General features: G+C 37.6%; 1 protein-coding gene across 8 annotated transcripts in view; it reads right to left on the bottom strand.

Annotated features, from left to right (window-relative positions):
* MAP7D3 (MAP7 domain containing 3) overlaps positions 1–18,890 on the bottom strand; it is a 50,197-nt gene that overhangs the window by 6,082 nt on the left and 25,225 nt on the right. For 3 of the 8 annotated variants that reach the window (XM_043459647.1, XM_043459644.1, XM_043459648.1), the window contains exons 7-13: positions 16,709–16,804; positions 6,228–7,642; positions 5,441–5,571; positions 4,968–5,176; positions 2,940–3,069; positions 1,194–1,329; positions 164–268 (exon numbers count right to left, since the gene is read on the bottom strand). In XM_043459647.1, the coding sequence (XP_043315582.1) occupies positions 164–268; positions 1,194–1,329; positions 2,940–3,069; positions 4,968–5,176; positions 5,441–5,571; positions 6,228–7,642; positions 16,709–16,804 (2,222 nt within the window). The remainder of the gene's footprint in view (positions 1–163; positions 269–1,193; positions 1,330–2,939; positions 3,070–4,967; positions 5,177–5,440; positions 5,572–6,227; positions 7,643–16,708; positions 16,805–18,890) is intronic. The other 5 variants (XM_043459649.1, XM_043459646.1, XM_043459645.1 and 2 more) reach the window with 5 other exon arrangements.

Here is an 18,890-nt window from a genome sequence, read left to right as displayed (position 1 = left end):
CCATTCTAGGGAGTAGGAGTCAGATCCTAAGATGAGAGAGTACAGAGGAAAAACAACCCCAGCTAGCATATTACTTGTCATTGTTAAAAACATAGTTTGGAATCATGTACCCAACATTGTTTTAAACAAAGAATCAAATCCCCCCAACAGAGAGGAGGCATACCTTTTTTCTTTCTAATCTCTCCTGCAGATTTTGTAACATAATCCTCTCACGCTCCTTCTTGCGTTTGTCAGCCTCCTCCTGAGCTTTTATTTTGGCATCGCTTTTCTAGGAAATTTGTATAAAAATATCACTGACTCTCAATATATCTGAATGACAACAGTGCAACAGTAAGACGTTATCCAAAATAAAATGTAACCTTTGGATTCAGAGTACTCATATATACAACATTCATGGATCATCAGTTTTCAGTGTTAGCAAAAATGTACAGAACTAGGCTAACTCTTATGGCTAGGGATTTAGAAGGCACGTTAATCCCCTTCAGGACCTCAAGGTTGTCAGACCACTATCATTTTGAAATATGTGACAGTGTAGTCTTCCACTGACACAGATACCAGGAGCCAAGTCTTACACTTCAAAAGCACCAAGAGGATTCTTATAGATACTTTCTCAAGGAATGCAAATGCATAGTCATTTATGAAACACATAACTGATTTTGATAAATGATACACCAAAACTTTTATATAAATTAGGCTATAATAATAATTTAAACTGAATATTGTCTGAGCTCAGTTTTGGGATTTATTTACTAGGTGATTTAAACTTACACTAGTGAGACATTCTAATTGGTGAATTTGTTGAGGCATTCATAATTTTCAACTGATCTGTTAGGGGGGTGGCGCAGCTATGTCACCACAGAATGCAGGATTGGGAAAATTCACACAGGATGTTTAATCTTTGTGAGCAATTTGGATTTCTTGAAGCCAACCTGTAATATTATTTATGTAGATAAACTAGAGGAATGCTAATCTGTAATTTGCTGCTTTCTGCTTTTGTTTCACTTGGAAAACATTCTAGGATTCTGCTAGTGGTAATGGAGGACTGACAGAAACACTGGGTAAAAGCTAGACGGTAAAGTAAAAATGCAACCAGAGCATGCAGCATCTGGTCATTTTCTTTCTTGGATAAACAGACTTTTGCTTTGGGTTTCGACTGAATTTTACAATCTGGTTCTCAAGGAGAGCCAGCAAACCTGGAGTTCTACTTTTTGGTCTTCTTGTTCCTGACTTTCTCTCTTCTTCATCTCCTTTGGTTGTTGCCCATCTCCAAATTTTGAAAACTTGTCTTCTTGACCTTCATCCACTTTCTTTGCTACATCTTTCATTTTCCTGATGAAAATGAAATTAAATAATAATTCTTTTTATGTGCAGTTTTATAGTGAAGCTGCTTATGTATAGTAATACAATTTATATTTACACCAGATTCCCTACATTTTCTGTGTTGTTATTCCACAGGATGTGCATAATTTCACCTACTTAAATAGAGGGAACTAGCCCTCGGGAGAAGAAAAAGATTTTTATCAAGTAGTGGGCTACTTTGCATCTTAAAACACAAATGTGCACATACACACACACACATAATCACTCCTCCTTAACTGCGCTAGATGTATGCTCACACCTGATCTCACATGGGGGTGTGACAGAAGGAATGTACAGAAGGGTCTGGTGGTGCTCAGAGGAGAAAAGTCCAATCAAAATGACTGGTATTCAGGGCTTTTAAAATGTGAAACTAGCTCTGTTTACAAGAACTAATAAATAATATTCTTCAAGTTATAGGGTTTTCTGCTATTCAAAATGTCTTACTCTCCCCCCAAAACCCATATAAGATACATGGAAACGATATGAAAGTGATTCAAGAACAATAGTTAAAAACAACATCAGTTATTATTCTTTGCAGGTCGTGGACAGAGGTTTACATTACAGGGTCCCAAATCAAATGGGCCTCCAGATCAAAGATCAAGAAACCTTTAGACTGAAGTAGCCCACAACTGTATATGACATTTGCAGCCCACAGATCATTGGAAACCCAGTAACACATAAGGAAGTATCCTTTTCAGGTTTACAAATTTTGGGGGGTAACTTTTTCATTTCAAACTTACAAAAAAGTTTCAAGCAAAGTTGCTTTACCAGTTACTATCTCTATGTGTGTGTGTATATTATTTTTATGAACTGTTTAAGGACTGAATTCTGAACTGAAAAAAATTATACAAAGAATGTCACTGGTAGAAGGACACATCAAAAGGTAAACTGCTTGTGATTATGGATGACTTTGTTTGTGTTTTTTAGTTTCCTATTACACATACATGTTAACTTTTAAGAAAGAACTGTCATTTTAAAAACCTTTAAAAAGAAGACTGTCACTAGGACAAATGGCAAATTGAATTGTATGTTGACCCTGGATTAGAAAATAAAATAATAAATTTTCTGATTTTAGTTATGAATACCCTGGTTACATCAGAGAATGCTTTTCTTTTTAGGAAGTATACAGGGAAGTATTTAGGAGGGAAGGGTCATGATGTATGCAACTTATTCATAAACAGGTTTACAAATTCTAAACTTATAAAGGACTTTTGAAATAAAGAAAGGGACTGACACCAGTGAATGCCAACGGAAACAGTCTTGTGTGATTACTCAGGTGCTACTGCTGAGTGCTAGGCCCTTGACGTGAGTACAGATCTCTTTATGCATCTTCACAGCGCACCTCAAGAGCACATGACACGTGGAGACTAAAGAGGAACATACACTCATCTACACTAGCGTCCTGTCTGCTTGAAATATTTACCACGTTTGTTTAGAAGACAACGAGTCATTTCTGATTCACACTGAAGAAAAAGTCAGTTACTCTTTGAGAATTTATATACATCTAACTTAAAGTATGACTTTCAGAATCTGGGTCCCAACCAAGATTTACTGTATAGAAAGGATGATTCTGTGCCAACCTTTGTTCCATCTCTTTTTGTAGTCTTTCTTCTTTCTCTTTTTGCTCACGAGCAAGGCGTCGTTTTTCTGCCAAAATCTTTGTTGCCTCCTCAGCATTCTTAGGTCCTGGTGTGCCTTTATTACCAGATTCTAGTTTAAATTAACATGCAAAACAGTTAAGTTTAGGGAACTTACTGCCTCTATGTCCAACAAAGAGGTGCAAAACAATGTGCAATGTTAAAAAAAAAAACAACACTATGTCCATGATAGAAAATGTATAAATAAACTATAAGTAATTTAAGTAACAGCTTTTGTTCAAAAGCCCAATTCCTATGCCCTCATGGCCACCCCAAGCCACCAACAACAGAAGCACCATTTTGTTAACTTTTTAACAACTACTTGTCCCCAAAAGAAATAATGTGTTCCTGCTTTGGTTTAGCTGTTTTGAGATACCTGACTAAATTGCCTCTATCGAAAAAAAAGATTAAGATATACTGAATATGGAGGAAGATAAGCTTATACTCAGTCCAAATGAGGTATAAATCTTTTCTCTTCTTTTTTGGCCATGGCGCACAGCTTGGGGGATCTTAGTTCCCCAACCAGGGAATGAACCCAGCATGAAAGCGCCGAGTCTTTAACCACTGGACTGCCAGGGAATTCCCTGAAGTGTACAAATCTCAAGTCAATTAAACAAAAATATATCCAGCATACATTCTGAAAATTCTGCATCACTTTTATTAAATAAATATTATTTCACTGAGTGTTGATAACAGTATGTTAATATATTTGGTTGATTATAAAGTGGCTAACTGTGGATAACCAAAGAAACCAAGACTATCAGTAAAATAAGGTGACCACATGGAGGCATAGTATTTTAGTTCATGTGGCAAATTTGTAAATAAACTACATATGAAAATGAGGATTTTAAGAAATCAGGAATATATAATTCGTAATAAAAAGACTGTTTCTGTTACAAAGAATTCACTGTGGAATTCCTTCAAAAAGCAAAATTCATGAGTGTATTTAAAATTAAATAATGCAGGTGGATCATAGAAAAAGCAAGGGAATTACAGAAAAATACCTACTTCTGCTTCATTGACCATGCTAAAGCCTTTGATTGTCTGGATCACAACAAACTGTGGAAAATTCTTGTAAATCAATTATATTTCAATTTTTAAAAACCCAGAAATAGACTCTCAGACACAGAAAACAAACTTATGGTTACCAAAAGGGAAGGCAGGGGGGAAGGGATAAATTAGGAGTTTGGGATTAGCAGATATACCCTACTATATACAAAATAAACAGTAAGGTCCTACTTCACTGTTTGCTTTCACTGCTGGGTTCACTCCCTGGTTGGGGAACTAAGATCCCCCAAGCTGTGCAGCATGGCCAAAAAAGAAAAATAAAAGATTTATACCTCATTTGGACTGAGCATAAGCACAGGGAATTATATTTAGTATCTTATGATAACCTATAATGGAAAAGAACATGAAAAAGAATATCTATCTATATATGTGTATCTGAATCACTTTGCTGTTCACCATAAAGTAACACAAAATTTTAAATCAACTATACTTCAATTTAAAAAAAAGAATGCATGTGATAGTCAAAAAACCAGTATGATGTTTTTTGGAACCCACGCACTGACCTGACACATGTTACGTCCTATGTATGGAAACTACCCTCCAGCTCCTGATGGAAACCTGCTCAGCCACAAATGACTGCATGTGCTCTCTTCCAAGGATGGAAAATACTGAAGGGCCATCCACTATCAGAGCTGGAAGGAACTGCAGGGACCATCTACACCATGGCATTCATCCAACCCATCTGTACACACTAAACATCAGTTCCAAAAATAGGACTAAGTAAGAAGTTGAGGCAAGAAAAAACAAGCATTGTGCCAGTGTGACTGGTGCAATGCTCTTTATTTTAAAGAAAATTTGCTTCCTATAGTTCTCTGAACTGGGGAATAAAATGACAATGACAGTTCCCAAACTACCTTGAGATTTTCTGGTTGCTGAAATGAACTTGTCAGTGAAGGAACTCACCTTCACAGATCATATCCTTTTGGCTTGCAGTCTCAGAGTTGTTAACGGTGTTAGAACCGGCTTTGCTTTTCATTCCCATAGTACCTAATGCATTTTGTGCAAATGCGGTACGCTGCACAGGAGTTACTTTATAGGAAAAACAAAACTGTGTCGATTGTTTTGACGTGCCAGGTGAAGGTGACGGGGGGCAATTCTTTTGAATTTGCCTGCTGGGAAAAAGTAGCAGTTAATGAAAGAAGTCTGGTATGATTTTATAATATATATGTGCTGATTCTTACTGTACCATTTCACACACTATAATGTCTTGACATTATATGATATGATATTTTATAATAGAGAAAGGTAAATCCATTTTTAAAGGCTTTTCCCTTTATATTTTCATTACCATGCATACTACATTATTTATGAAACACTGATGCGAGGTTTACCCTGGTAAAACATGTATCAGGAACAGGTGCAAATAAGCTACTTACCTAGTACTGATGGGAGATGGTGGACGCCACCTTCTTGTAGGAGATGACGACCATCTATAACACGGTATCTGCGATGGTGGTATGCGCTTCTTGGTAATAGGGTTTGAGGGCTGTTCGTCCATTTCTGATTTCTGAACAAATCAATACAATCATACAAAAAAATTACTAGTATTACCTTTTGTGGCTACCTTTCCAAAAGAAAAAATTCTGAACAAAATGCTCCTAAAATCCCAATTTTCTTTTCATGCATGAGGCTTAGGTACAGACATTCATTCTTCCAGACTAACATTTTATATTATACAATTCAAACAGGTCATAGAAATAATTTAGAAGAATTCTTTTACTTCAAAACTTAATTTTATTTTTAAATCCTAATTGAGCTCTGTGATAGTTCTCAAAAACATTCCTTCAGAGTTTAGAAACATAATTCATATAAACCGCTATATTCTGTCCCTTCTATTAAAAATAATTTTATTTTTAAATCCTAATTGAGCTCTGTGATAGTTCTCAAAAACATTCCTTCAGAGTTTAGAAACATAATTCATATAAACCGCTATATTCTGTCCCTTCTATTAAAAATTATCTATTATTCCAGCTTTGGGGGGAAACACTGGGACAATGAGCAGCAGATAATTTTAAATCATTAAAGTGAATATATTTTATCATAGAACGCTATATGTTGTGAAATCTGACCCATTATCATCTATACAACAAAAAATACAGATTTTAATAGAAAATCTGTCAATGAAAGGCACTTGACAAACCTATGGAGAATCTTTCACTTTACCTTGGAAGATATTTCCACGGTCACCTCAGGGGAGGTCTCCAGGGACACCTCCACACTTGCCTCAGAAGGCCCTTTCGTGCTATCCTTGGAGAGCACCTCCACACTCTCCTCTGGGAGTGCAGCCATGCTTATCTCTGAGAATGCTTCTACACTCTCCTCGGGGGATGTTTCCACACTCTCCTCAGGGAGTGTTTCCATGCTCGCCTCGGGAGATATGTCCACACTAGCCTCAGATGATGCTTCCGTGCTCACCTCCTGGGATGAGTCCATGCTCACTTCAGGAGATGGGTTCACACTCACATCTGTGGATGAGTCCATGCTCACCTCTGGGGATGGATCCACATGCGCTTCAAGGGATAGGTCCTCACTTGTCTCAGGTGATGTTTCCACATTCACAGAGGGTCCTTCCATGTTCACTTCTGGTAGTACTTCCACGCTCACCTTGGGGGGTGCTTCCATGCTCACCTCCGCGAGTGCTTCCACATTCACCACAGGGTGTTCTTTCATGCTCTCCTCCAGGAGTGCTTCCACATTCACCTCAGAGTGTTCTTTCATGCTCGCCTCCAGGAGTGTTTCCACACTCACCTTGGGGTGTTCTTTCACGCTCTCCTCTGCGAGTGCTTCCACATTCACCGCAGGGTGTTCTTTCATGCTCTCCTCCGGGAGTGCTTCCATGTTCACCTCAGAATGTTCTTTCATGCTCGCCTCCAGGAGTGTTTCCACACTCACCTTGGGGTATTCTTTCACGCTCTCCTCTGCGAGTGCTTCCACATTCACCGCAGGGTGTTCTTTCATGCTCTCCTCCAGGAGTGCTTCCACGTTCACCTCAGAGTGTTCTTTCATGCTCGCCTCCAGGAGTGTTTCCACACTCACCTTGGGGTGTTCTTTCATGCTCTCCTCCATGAGTGCTTTCACATTCACCGCAGGGTGTTCTTTCATGCTCTCCTCCGGGAGTGCTTCCACGTTCACCTCAGAGTGTTCTTTCATGCTCGCCTCCAGGAGTGTTTCCACACTCACCTTGGGGTGTTCTTTCAGGCTCTCCTCCGTGAGTGCTTCCACATTCACCGTAGGGTGTTCTTTCATGCTCACCTCCAGGAGTGTTTCCACACTCACCTTGGGGTGTTCTTTCATGCTCTCCTCTGGGAATGCTTCCACGCTCACTACAGGGGGTGCTTCCATGTTCACCTGGAGGGATTCATCCAAGCTTGCCTTGGTGAGTGCTTCAACGCTCACCTCAGGGGGCACTTCCACACTCGCCTTGTGAGCCACTCCCACACTAGCCTTGGAAGGTATTTCTACTTTCTCCTGGAAAGGCATCACCGCTGTTGACTTGCGAGGCACTATGGGACTCTTCAATTCATCACTGCTAAGCCTAAGCAGGGGCATGTTTACATACTGGATTATATTGTGGATGCCTGTGGATAAATGAGAACAGAGAGTGAAATTCCACACAGGGAGAAATTTGACAAGATGAAACTGTACCATTAGCAGTAGAAAAACAAAAACAGAGTCGTTTATTAGGAAATCACAGGGATGACACACCATACAGAAATGTTTAGTGAAATGGATCATAGACACAAGACAGAAACAGAAATATCTCAAAGTTGGTACTTCAGAGGCACCACCACTGAGAGAGAGGCATTGTGAAAGCAACAGAGCTCTCTAGATGAAAATAAGATACTTCCCCAAAGCTGATGTCTGCAATAAGCATTTCTATTTTAATCACACTAAAGTTCAGAATGATTTTCACAGACAATTACAAAACCTTGGACACTTATAAAAAGTAATCTAAACAAAGTCACCAGGGTCAGGGATTTTGCCATTACAGGTGATTACATAAGACACTCAATCTATATATGATTGTTTTAAAATAAGAGTATAAACAAGAGCATTTTCTCACCCATACTAAAAACTGTAGTAAGACAGTAATCAGAATTGGAGGAGGAAATAGCAACCCACTCCAGTATTCTTGCCTGGAAAATTCCATGGACAGAGGAGCCCCGTGGGCTACAGTCTATGGGTCGCAAAGGGTCAGACATGACTGAGCGACTAACACACAGTAATCAGAATGGGCTGGATCTGCAAGGTCTCTTCCAGTTTTAACAATCTAAATATTTTTAGCCTAAGAAATGGAAAAAATAACTGGTACTAGTTAGATACCAATGTTGGGAACTAGGCTGGTGGAAGTATGGACTGGCACATGATCTATGGGAACCATTTTGACAATAGTGTATCAAAAGCCACTCTGAAAAGTACATACTTTTTGTTCTAGCAATTTCACTTTTAGGTTATCCTTAAAAGAAAATTAAATTAAAAACTGAGTATGTATGTGGTTACTTGATACAGCATTGTTTATAATACTGAGACAACTGAAAATATAATCTAAATAGTCAACACAAAATTTGGACTATACTAAGGCAGTCATTAAGAGTAATAATATGCAATTTTTGGACAAAGAAAATGGTATATTTTGAGTCTACACAAAAGCAGGTTATGATTGCAATTTATTAAAAATATGTAAACGCAAATATTCAGTTATCAGTTAGTATTGGGATAATAGGAAATTACATTAAATTTTTTTACACTAAATATTTATCAGTTTAAATATTTATTACTTGAAAATAAACTTTCTTGAAGAAGGAAATGGCAACCCACTCCAGTAATCTTGCCTGGAAAAGTCCATGGACAGAGGAGCCTGGTGGGCTGCAGTCCATGGGGTTACATGACTGAGCACGTGTGCACGAGGGTGGAGGGAGATGGGTTGGTAGCAATAAAGTGGTAGAACTAAAAAAAAAATAAAATAAAATAAACTTTCTTTTTGTGGGCCTCACCATGCATCTTGTGGGATCTTGGTTCCCTGACCATGGATTGAACACAGAGCCTGGGCAGTGAGAGTGCAGTATCCCAACCACTGGACTGCCAGGGAAGTCCCTAAACATTTTTAAAAAGGTATTTGATATAATAGTGGGAGACTTTAACTCATAACTATGGATAGATCCCCACTCATAACTATGGATAGATCAACTAAACAGAAAATTAACAAGGAAACACAAACTTTAAATGACACAATGGACCAGCTAGACCTAATTGATATCTATAGGACAGTTCACCCCAAAACAATCAATTTCACCTTTTTCTCAAGTGCACACGGAACCTCCTCCAGAATAGATCACATCCTGGGCCATAACTCTAGCCTTGGTAAATTCAAAAAAACTGAAATCATTCCAGTCATCTTTTCTGATCACAATGCAGTAAGATTAGATCTCAATTACAGGAAAAAAAACTATTAAAAATTCAAACATATGGAGGCTAAATAACACGCTTCTGAATAACCAACAAATCATTAAAAAAAAAAGAAATCAAAATAGGCATAGAAACAAATGAAAATGAAAACACCACAACCCAAAACCTATGGGACACTGTAAAAGCAGTGCTAAGGGGAAGATTCATAGCATTACAGTCTTACCTCAAGAAACAAGAAAAAAGTCAAATAAATAACCTAACTCTACACCTAAAGCAACTAGAGAAGGAAGAAATGAAGAACCCCAGGGTTAGTAGAAGGAAAGAAATCTTAAAAATTAGGGCAGAAATAAATGCAAAAGAAACAAGAGACCATAGCAAAAATCAACAAAGCTAAAAGCTGGTTTTTTGAAAAGATAAACAAAATTGACAAACCGTTAGCAAGACTCATTAAGAAACAAAGGGAGAAGAACCAAATCAACAAAATTAGAAATGAAAATGGAGAGATCACAACAGACAGCACTGAAATACAAAGGATCATAAGAGAATACTACCAGCAGCTCTGTGCCAATAAAATGGACAACTTGGAAGAAATGGACAAATTCTTAGAAAAGTATAACTTTCCAAAACTGAACCAGGAAGAAATAGAAGACCTTAACAGACCCATCACAAGCAAGGAAATCGAAACTGTAATCAGAAATCTTCCAGCAAACAAAAGCCCAGGACCAGATGGCCTCACAGCTGAATTCTACCAAAAATTTAGAGAAGAGCTAACACCTATCTTACTCAAACTCTTCCAGAAAACTGCAGAAGGTAAACTTCCAAACTCATTCTATGAGGCCACCATCACCCTAATTCCAAAACCAGACAAAGATGCCACAAAAAAAGAAAACTACAGGCCAATATCACTGATGAACATAGTTTAAAAAATCCTTAACAAAATTCTAGCAAACAGAATCCAACAACATATTAAAAAGATCATACATCATGACCAAGTGGGCTTTATCCCATGAATGCAAGGATTCTTTAATATCCACAAATCAATCAATGTAATACACCACTTAACAAATTGAAAGACAAAAACCATATGATTATCTCAATAGATGCAGAGAAAGCCTTTGACAAAATTCAACATCCATTTATGATAAAAACTCTCCAGAAAGCAGGAATAGAAGGAACATACCTCAACATAATAAAAGCTATATATGACAAACCCACAGCAAACATTGTCCTCAATGGTGAAAAATTGAAAGCATTTCCCCTAAAATCAGGAACAAGACAAGGGTGCCCACTCTCACCACTACTATTCAACATAGTTTTGGAGATTTTGGCCATAGCAATCAGAGCAGAAAAAGAAATAAAAGGAATCCAGATAGGAAAAGAAGAAGTGAAACTCTCACTGTTTGCAGATGACATGATCCTCTACATAGAAAACCCTAAAGACTCTACCAGAAAATTACTACAGCTAATCAATGAATATAGTAAAGTTGCAGGATATAAAATTAACACAGAAATCCCTTGTATTCCTATACACTAACAATGAGAAAACAGAAAGCGAAATTAAGGAAACAATACCATTCACCATTGCAACAAAAAGAATAAAATACTTAGGAGTATATCTACCTAAAGAAACAAAAGACCTATATGTAGAAAACTATAAAACACTGATGAAAGAAATCAAAGAGGACACAAATAGATGGAGAAATATACCGTGTTCATGGATTGGAAAACTCAATATTGTGAAAATGAGTATACTACCCAAAGCAATCTATAGATTCAATGCAATCCCTATCAAGCTACCAACGGTATTTTTCACAGAACTAGACCAAAGAATTTCACAATTTGTATGGAAATACAAAAAACCTCGAATAGCCAAAGCAATCTTGAGAAAGAAGAATGGAACTGGAGGAATCAACCTGCCTGACTTCAGGCTCTACTACAAAGCCACAGTCATCAAGACAGTATGGGACTGGCACAAAGACAGAAATACAGATCAATGGAACAGAATAGAAAGCCCAGAGATAAATCCACATACCTATGGACACCTTATCTTTGACAAAGGAGGCAAGAATATACAATAGAAAAAAGACAACCTCTTTAACAAGTGGTGCTGGGAAAACTGGTCAACCACTTGTAAAAGAATGAACCTAGAACACTTTCTAACACCATACACAAAAATAAACTCAAAATGGATTAAAGATCTAAATGTAAGACCAGAAACTATAAAACTCCTAGGGGAGAACATAGGCTAAACACTCTCCGACATAAATCACAGCAAGATCCTCTATGACCCACCTCCCAGAATATTGGAAATAAAAGCAAAAATAAATAAATGGGACCTAATTAAACTTAAAGGCTTTTGCACAACAAAGGAAACTATAAGTAAGGTGAAAAGACAGCCTTCAGCATGGGAGAAAATAATAGCAAATGAAAAAAAAAATAATAGCAAACGAAGAAACAGACAAAGGATTAATCTCAAAAATATACAAGCAACTCCTGCAGCTCAATTCCAGAAAAATAAATGACCCAATCAAAAAATGGGCCGAAGATCTAAACAGACATTTCTCCAAAGAAGACATACAGATGGCTAACAAACACATGAAAAGATGCTCAACATCACTCATTATCAGAGAAATGCAAATCAAAACCTCAATGAGGTACCATTACACACCAGTCAGAATGGCTGCTATCCAAAAGTCTACAAGCAATAAATGCTGGAGAGGCTGTGGAGAAAAGGGAACCCTCTTACACTGTTGGTGGGAATGCAAACTAGTACAGCCACTATGGAGAACAGTGTGGAGATTCCTTAAAAAACTGGAAATAGAACTGCCATATGACCCAGCAATCCCACTGCTGGGCATACACACCGAGGAAACCAGATCTGAAAGAGACATGTGTACCCCAATGTTCATCGCAGCACTGTTCATAATAGCCAGGACATGGAGGCAAACTAGATGACCATCAGCAGACGAATGGATAAGAAAGCTGTGGTACATATACACAATGGAATATTACTCAGCCATTAAAAGAATACATTTGAATCAGTTCTAATGAGGTGGATAAAACTGGAGCCCATTATACAGAGTGACGTAAGCCAGAAAGATAAACACCAATATAGTATACTAACGCATATATATGGAATTTAGAAAGATGGCAATGATAACCCTATATGCAAGACAGAAAAAGAGACACAGATGTATAGAACAGACTTTTGGACTCTATGGGAGAAGGCGAGGGTGGGATGATCTGAGAGAACAGCATCAAAACATGTATATTATCAAGTGTGAAACAGATCGCCAGTCCAAGCTGGATGCATGAGACAAGTGCTCGGGGCTGGTGCACTGGGATGACCCAGAGGGATGGGATGGGGAGGGAGGTGGGAGGGGGGTTCAGGATGGGGAACACATGTAAATCCATGGCTGATTCATGTCAATGTATGGCAAAAACCACTACAATACTGTAATTAGCCTCCTACAAATAAAAATTGGGACAAATAAATAAATAAATAAAAAGGTATTTGATAATGGCTTTTTTAAGACTTGGTAAATATACCAAAAAACTCAGCTATTTTTCATTTCCTCACTTTTGGCAGAGAAAGCATTTTACTTACATACCTGTATGTGCCTAATCACTTATTTAACACTGACAGTTTGTGCTACAGAAAATAAAAGTAGAATAACTAGATTTCTAATAGCTAAAGAAATTTAAAACAAACCATTGAGATTTTTGATGAGAGTAACTTATTTTAAAAAGTAATTAGAATTCTAATTAGAAAAGGCAGAGGAACCAGAGATCAAATTGCCAACACTCAATGGATCACAGAAAAAGCAAGAGAATTCCAGCAAAACCATCTACTTCTGCTTCAGTGACTACACTAAAACCTTTGACTGTGTGGATCACAACAAACTATGGAAAACTCTTAAAGAGATGGGAATACCAGACTACCTTACCTGTCTCCTGAGAAACCTGTATGCAGGTCAAGAATCAACAGTTAGAACCAGACATGGAACAACGGACTGGTTCCAAATTAGGAAAAAGTACGTCAAGGCTGTGTATTGTCATCCTGCTTATTTAACTTCTATGCAGAGTATATCAGGCTAAATGCCGGGCTGAATGAAGCACAAACTGGAATTAAGACTGTAGGGAGAAATATCAATAATCTCAGATATGCAGATGATACCACCCTTACGGCAGAAAGTGAAGAGGAACTAAAGAGCCTCTTGATGAAAGTGAAAGAGGAGAGTGAAAAAGCTGGCTTAAAACTCAACATTCAAAAAACAAAGATCATGGCATCTGGCCCCATCACTTCATGGCAAATAGATGGGGGAAACAATGCAAATGGTGACAGACTTTATTTTCTTGGGCTCCAAAATCAATGCAGATGGTGACTGCAGCCACAAAATTAAAAGACACTTGCTCTTTGGAAGAAAAGCTATGACAAACTTAGACAGCATATTAAAAAGCAGAGACATTTACTTTGCCGACAAAAGTCCATATAGTCAAAGTTACAGTTTTTCCAGTAGTCATGTATGGATGTGAGAGTTGGACTATAAAGAAAGCATCAGTCTGACTGATATCCAAAAAGGACACTTTTGTTGGCATGAGCACACAACCGATTAAATAAATAAAATTGATGCTTTTGAACTGTGGTGTCGGAGAAGACTCTTGAGAGACCCTTGGACTGCAAGGAGATCAAAGCAGTCAATCCTAAAGGAAATCAATCCTGAATATTCATTGGAAGGACTGATGTTGAAGCTGAAGTTCCAATACTTTGGTCAGCTGATGTGAAGAACTGACTCATTAGAAAAGACCCTGATGCTGGGGAAGACTGAAGGCAGGAGGAGAAGGGGATGACAGAGGATGAGATAGTTGGATGGCATCACCGACTCGATGAACATGAGTTTGAGCAAGCTCTGGGAGTTGGTTATGGACAGGGAAGCCTGTGGTGCTGCAGTCCATGGGGTTGCAAAGAGTCAAACATGACTAAGCAACTGAACTGAATTAGAATACATCACAATACAATGGGGAGAGATGGGCAGAAAATAATGTGACACATACAACTAGGCAGAAACAAAGTCAGGAATTAAAATCAAGAGAAATAAAGCTGCACTACAACAAAGTCTATGATAGCACTTTGGTTCACTAATCATATGGATATTTACCGAAAAACAAGCAAAGGGGGCTAGGGATATATTCTGGAAAGGAAAAAGTGGAGGGAAAAAACAGAAAAAGGATGGGAACAATGCATTAGAGCTCTCTGTGACTGCGGACTGACTACCCAGAAGCATATTTAACATGATATGTGACCCATAACCCTGAAAATCCGTTTTTACCAATAATCTTCTTTTAAACATTTTTTTTTAACATGGACCATGTTTAAAGTCTTTATTGAATTTGCTACAATATTGCTTCTGTTTTATGTTTCGGTTTTTGAGCCACAGGGCATGTGGGATTTTGATCCCTGTTGGGATCAAACCTGGACCTCTGCATTGGAAGGCAAAGTCTTAAACACTGGACTGCCAGGGAAGTCCCTATTTTACTAACAATCTTTATGTTCTTAATTAAAAGCTAAAGAGTCACTCAAAGTTATTCTTCCACATTTTAAAAAAAAAGAAGGTTGGCTTTCTCTCTTGATTTTATTTAGGTTTTTCTATATACCTAAAATCCAGCCCTTTTTATAATACTGTTATAATACTTATATATTACCTATATAATATATAATACTTATATATTTAAGCACAGGTCAAAAAACCCACGGTTTTAAAATTTAACAACCATCAAAACTCCTTATCTCATCCTATAAATTACCCTGATAACTATTCCACTATGCTTGCCATCATAAAATAAATATGCAACATAAAATGTTGTACAGACTCACTCATTTGCAAAGTATTGATTCAAATTATTTTTATGCTTTTCTGAAAAAAAATTAAGTGATACAACCTACTTTTTAAGCTCAAATGCTAACATTTTCAGGCACTCTACCTTATGCTTATTACCTAGATTATTGCTATTAAACTACTAATGAAACAGTACTTTTGTTCCTGGCTACTGACACTTTTGTTGGGGTGAGCATGCAACCGATTAAAGTATTCTCCCAAAGAGAGGTATATAGCTAACAAACTAAATGATGAGAACAAACAGAAAGGACTCAGTTTCAGGTCTCACAAATAAATGAAGAAAGCAAGAAAGAGCAATGTGAACTGCTTTAAGTGGTAAGTATCCCAGCCTAAAAGCACAGGCAGTTGAGAACCACACATACATAACAGGACCAAACACCGCCACCTGACGGGACTGCACTGTTAGGGAAGATAAGACCTGAATAGACAGGCAAAGGCCCCGGCATCCCACAATAATCCCAATGCGGGGATCCAGGTAATGTATCTAACAGAACCGTACCCAATGTACGGAGTCTCTATGGAGAAACTCACATGTGGAGAAAAAAGTTGTGCATGACAAAAGCACTCCAACATGGATTCCTCCAGATATATGTCACTGACAGTCACATGTGTCAAGTTCATTGCCACTAGCTCCCAGGGACTGAGTGAATTAAGTAAATCATGCTGTAAATAGCTTGCTCCGATAAACATTTAAGTTCATGAAGATCCCTGCCACAATGACATTTGTTTTAACAGGATGTAACCTGAATCCTCTATAAGTGAACAGTTTGTTATGAAACAAAAAGGAACAATCATGTTTAATAGGGAAAGTTTAAGGGAAAGGTGTCAAAAACAACTTTAAATAAACATGTACTTCAGTAATAATTTTGAAATCTTGTGTGTAATGATCAGCAGTGAAAATACACCCAAAGGATAGATGTGGATTATGCTGTGAAGCAGCAAAGCTTTGAAGTTTAAAATGTGGCCAGTAATTTAGAACTTCTATATATGAACTAATGAAATGTTCGAAGGAATCAAGTGCTTCAGGACAAATCTATCTGTACCAACATTCTATGGTCTAGTTCTCTGCTTCATGGCAGAATTATATATTTTATTGTTGTATGACACTTAAATGAGAACCAGACCTTCCAATAAAATTCAGTTTTGGGAAAAAGAAAAAAAATAATAAAGAGATTCTTCTGGCTTCAGCCAAATAAGCATGTCACCAAAGTATATTTTTTAATTAAAGAAGGGATATTTTGGCTTCCAATGTTTTGGAATGACTTCTCAAGCAGCTGAATGTTGACATAAACATAATACATTTAAACCACCAGTTAAGATTGGCACTTAGAAATAACTAACCAGGTCGTTTTTCTTCTACTTGTTCTGTTTCTGTAGATGAATGCAGTCTGCTACATCTTCTAGTCAAAGATGAACTTCGCCTCTTTTCTGGTGTTTCTAGAGATCAAAGGCAAAGAAATAATACTTTTTAAGAAAATTAAGAAAAATTTTTGGCCATGCCACATAGTATGTGGGATCTTAGTTCCCCAACCAGAGATCGAACCCACAACCCCTGCATTAGGAGCATGGAGTCTTAACCAGTGGACCGCAAGAGAAGTCCAGGAACATTACTATTTATAAGCCGTTTAAACAGATTCCTTCAGGAGTGAGCCACTCCTTTTTTCCAAACTTTTTTTTTTATCTTCTCTACTCTTCCTTGTAAGAATTTTTTAAAATTTCAAGTATTATGAAGAGATTCTACATGCCAGAGTTAAAACCAGGTTACTCTTTAAGTAAGTTATCCAAAGAGAAATAAAATTATCTAGGAAATAATAAAAAGAGAGAAAATGTCTCATACTGACAATATCACAGTTCCCAAATTAGGAATACACAATGTATAATTTTAGACACAGTCCATGACATCTATTACTAAACTAATTTATACACTTTAGTTTTAATGAGCTTTTTTTTTTTTTTCCGGCTGTGCTGCATGGCTTGCAGGACCTTAGCTCCCCAAAGATTGAACTGCAGGCCAAAGAGGTGAAAGCACCAAGTCCTAACCACCAGACTACCAAGGAATTCTCTCAACTAGTATTTTTAAAATAAAAATGATAATTAATATTTGGCACAGATGTCACAATTTTAGCAACCCAAACTAGTCATATGGGAAAATAATCCCTTTTGTGTAGACACTTCCATTTCACTTTAAATATTCCGGCTCAGAATACTGATGGAAGTCTGTTTAAAGAAGAACCCTTTGGGGAATTCCTTGGCGGTTCAGGAGTTAGGACTCTGTGCTGTCACTGCCAAGAGTTCAACCCCTGGTCAGGAAACTAAGATCCCACAAGCCGAGTGGCCAAAAGAAGAAAACAAGAATTCTTTTGGGGAGCTATAGATTAAATGTTGCTAATATAGCATCATTTGAAAATTCTAGTGGTAAATTTTTATCTTCTCTACTCTTTCTTGTAAGAATTTTTTTAAATTTCAAGTATTATGAAGAGATTCTACATGCTCAGAGTTAAAACCAGGTTACTCTTTAAGTAAGTTAACATTTAAGTGATTAAATGTTGCTAATATAGCATGATTTGACAATTCTACTGATAAATGTAATTGCACAGCACAATCTACAGCTGCTGCTGCTAAGTCACTTCAGTCGTGTCCGACTCTGTGCGACCCCTTAGACGGCAGCCCAGCAGGTTCCCCCATACCTGGGATTCTCCAGACAAGAACACTGGAGTGGGTTGCCATTTCCTTCTCCAATGCATGAAAGTGAAAAGTGAAAGTGAAGTCGCTCAGTCATGTCCGACTCCTAGTGACTCCATAGACTGCAGCCTACAAGGCTCCTCTATCCATGGGATTTTCTAGGCAAGAGTACTGGAGTGGGGTGCCACTGCCTTCTCCAATGATCCACAGAAATGTAATTAATTCGATCATATGATGAGATCACCTATCCCTTACTATCACATTGCAAGAAATGACAAAATAGTGTAAAGTTATGGTAAGTCAGCACTGAGTAGAAGAAAAACAGATTATTAGAATCAGTCAAGATTTAAAGAAAGGCTATTTAGGAACTTTCCTGGTGGTCCAGTGATTAAGGCTGTATTTTCACTGCAGAGGGCGTGGGTTTGATCCTTATTCAGGGAGCTAAGATCCTGCATGCTACACACACAGCACAGCAAAACATATTTTTTAAAAAATTAAAATATAAAGCAAGCTATTTAAAACATCACAGGTTAGATTATGAACTTCGAGTTTGAAATGTTCATCTCTCTGGATTGAACAGGTTTTATTTCAGTTTGAAGGGATTTTACAAAGATAAGCCAGTGAAAATATTGATTTTATTTTCCGTGGAATCATTAATTACAGCATTCATCATTTCAGAGTGTGTAATATACTATACCTTTAAGCAAGTTATTTCATAAAGTATCTTCCACACATACCTTCTCGGATTACAAACAAGATATCATTTAAAAAATTACTTGGAATTGTTCCTTCAGTGCAATTTAACTCATTACTAACTTGGAAGTCATCACCTGTCCCTTTT

The sequence above is a fragment of the Cervus canadensis genome, chromosome X (assembly GCF_019320065.1).
Source record: "Cervus canadensis isolate Bull #8, Minnesota chromosome X, ASM1932006v1, whole genome shotgun sequence".
Lineage (NCBI taxonomy): Eukaryota > Metazoa > Chordata > Mammalia > Artiodactyla > Cervidae > Cervus > Cervus canadensis.
The sequence above is the reverse complement of the archived record's forward strand: the minus strand, read 5'-3'. Positions and strand labels throughout refer to the sequence as shown.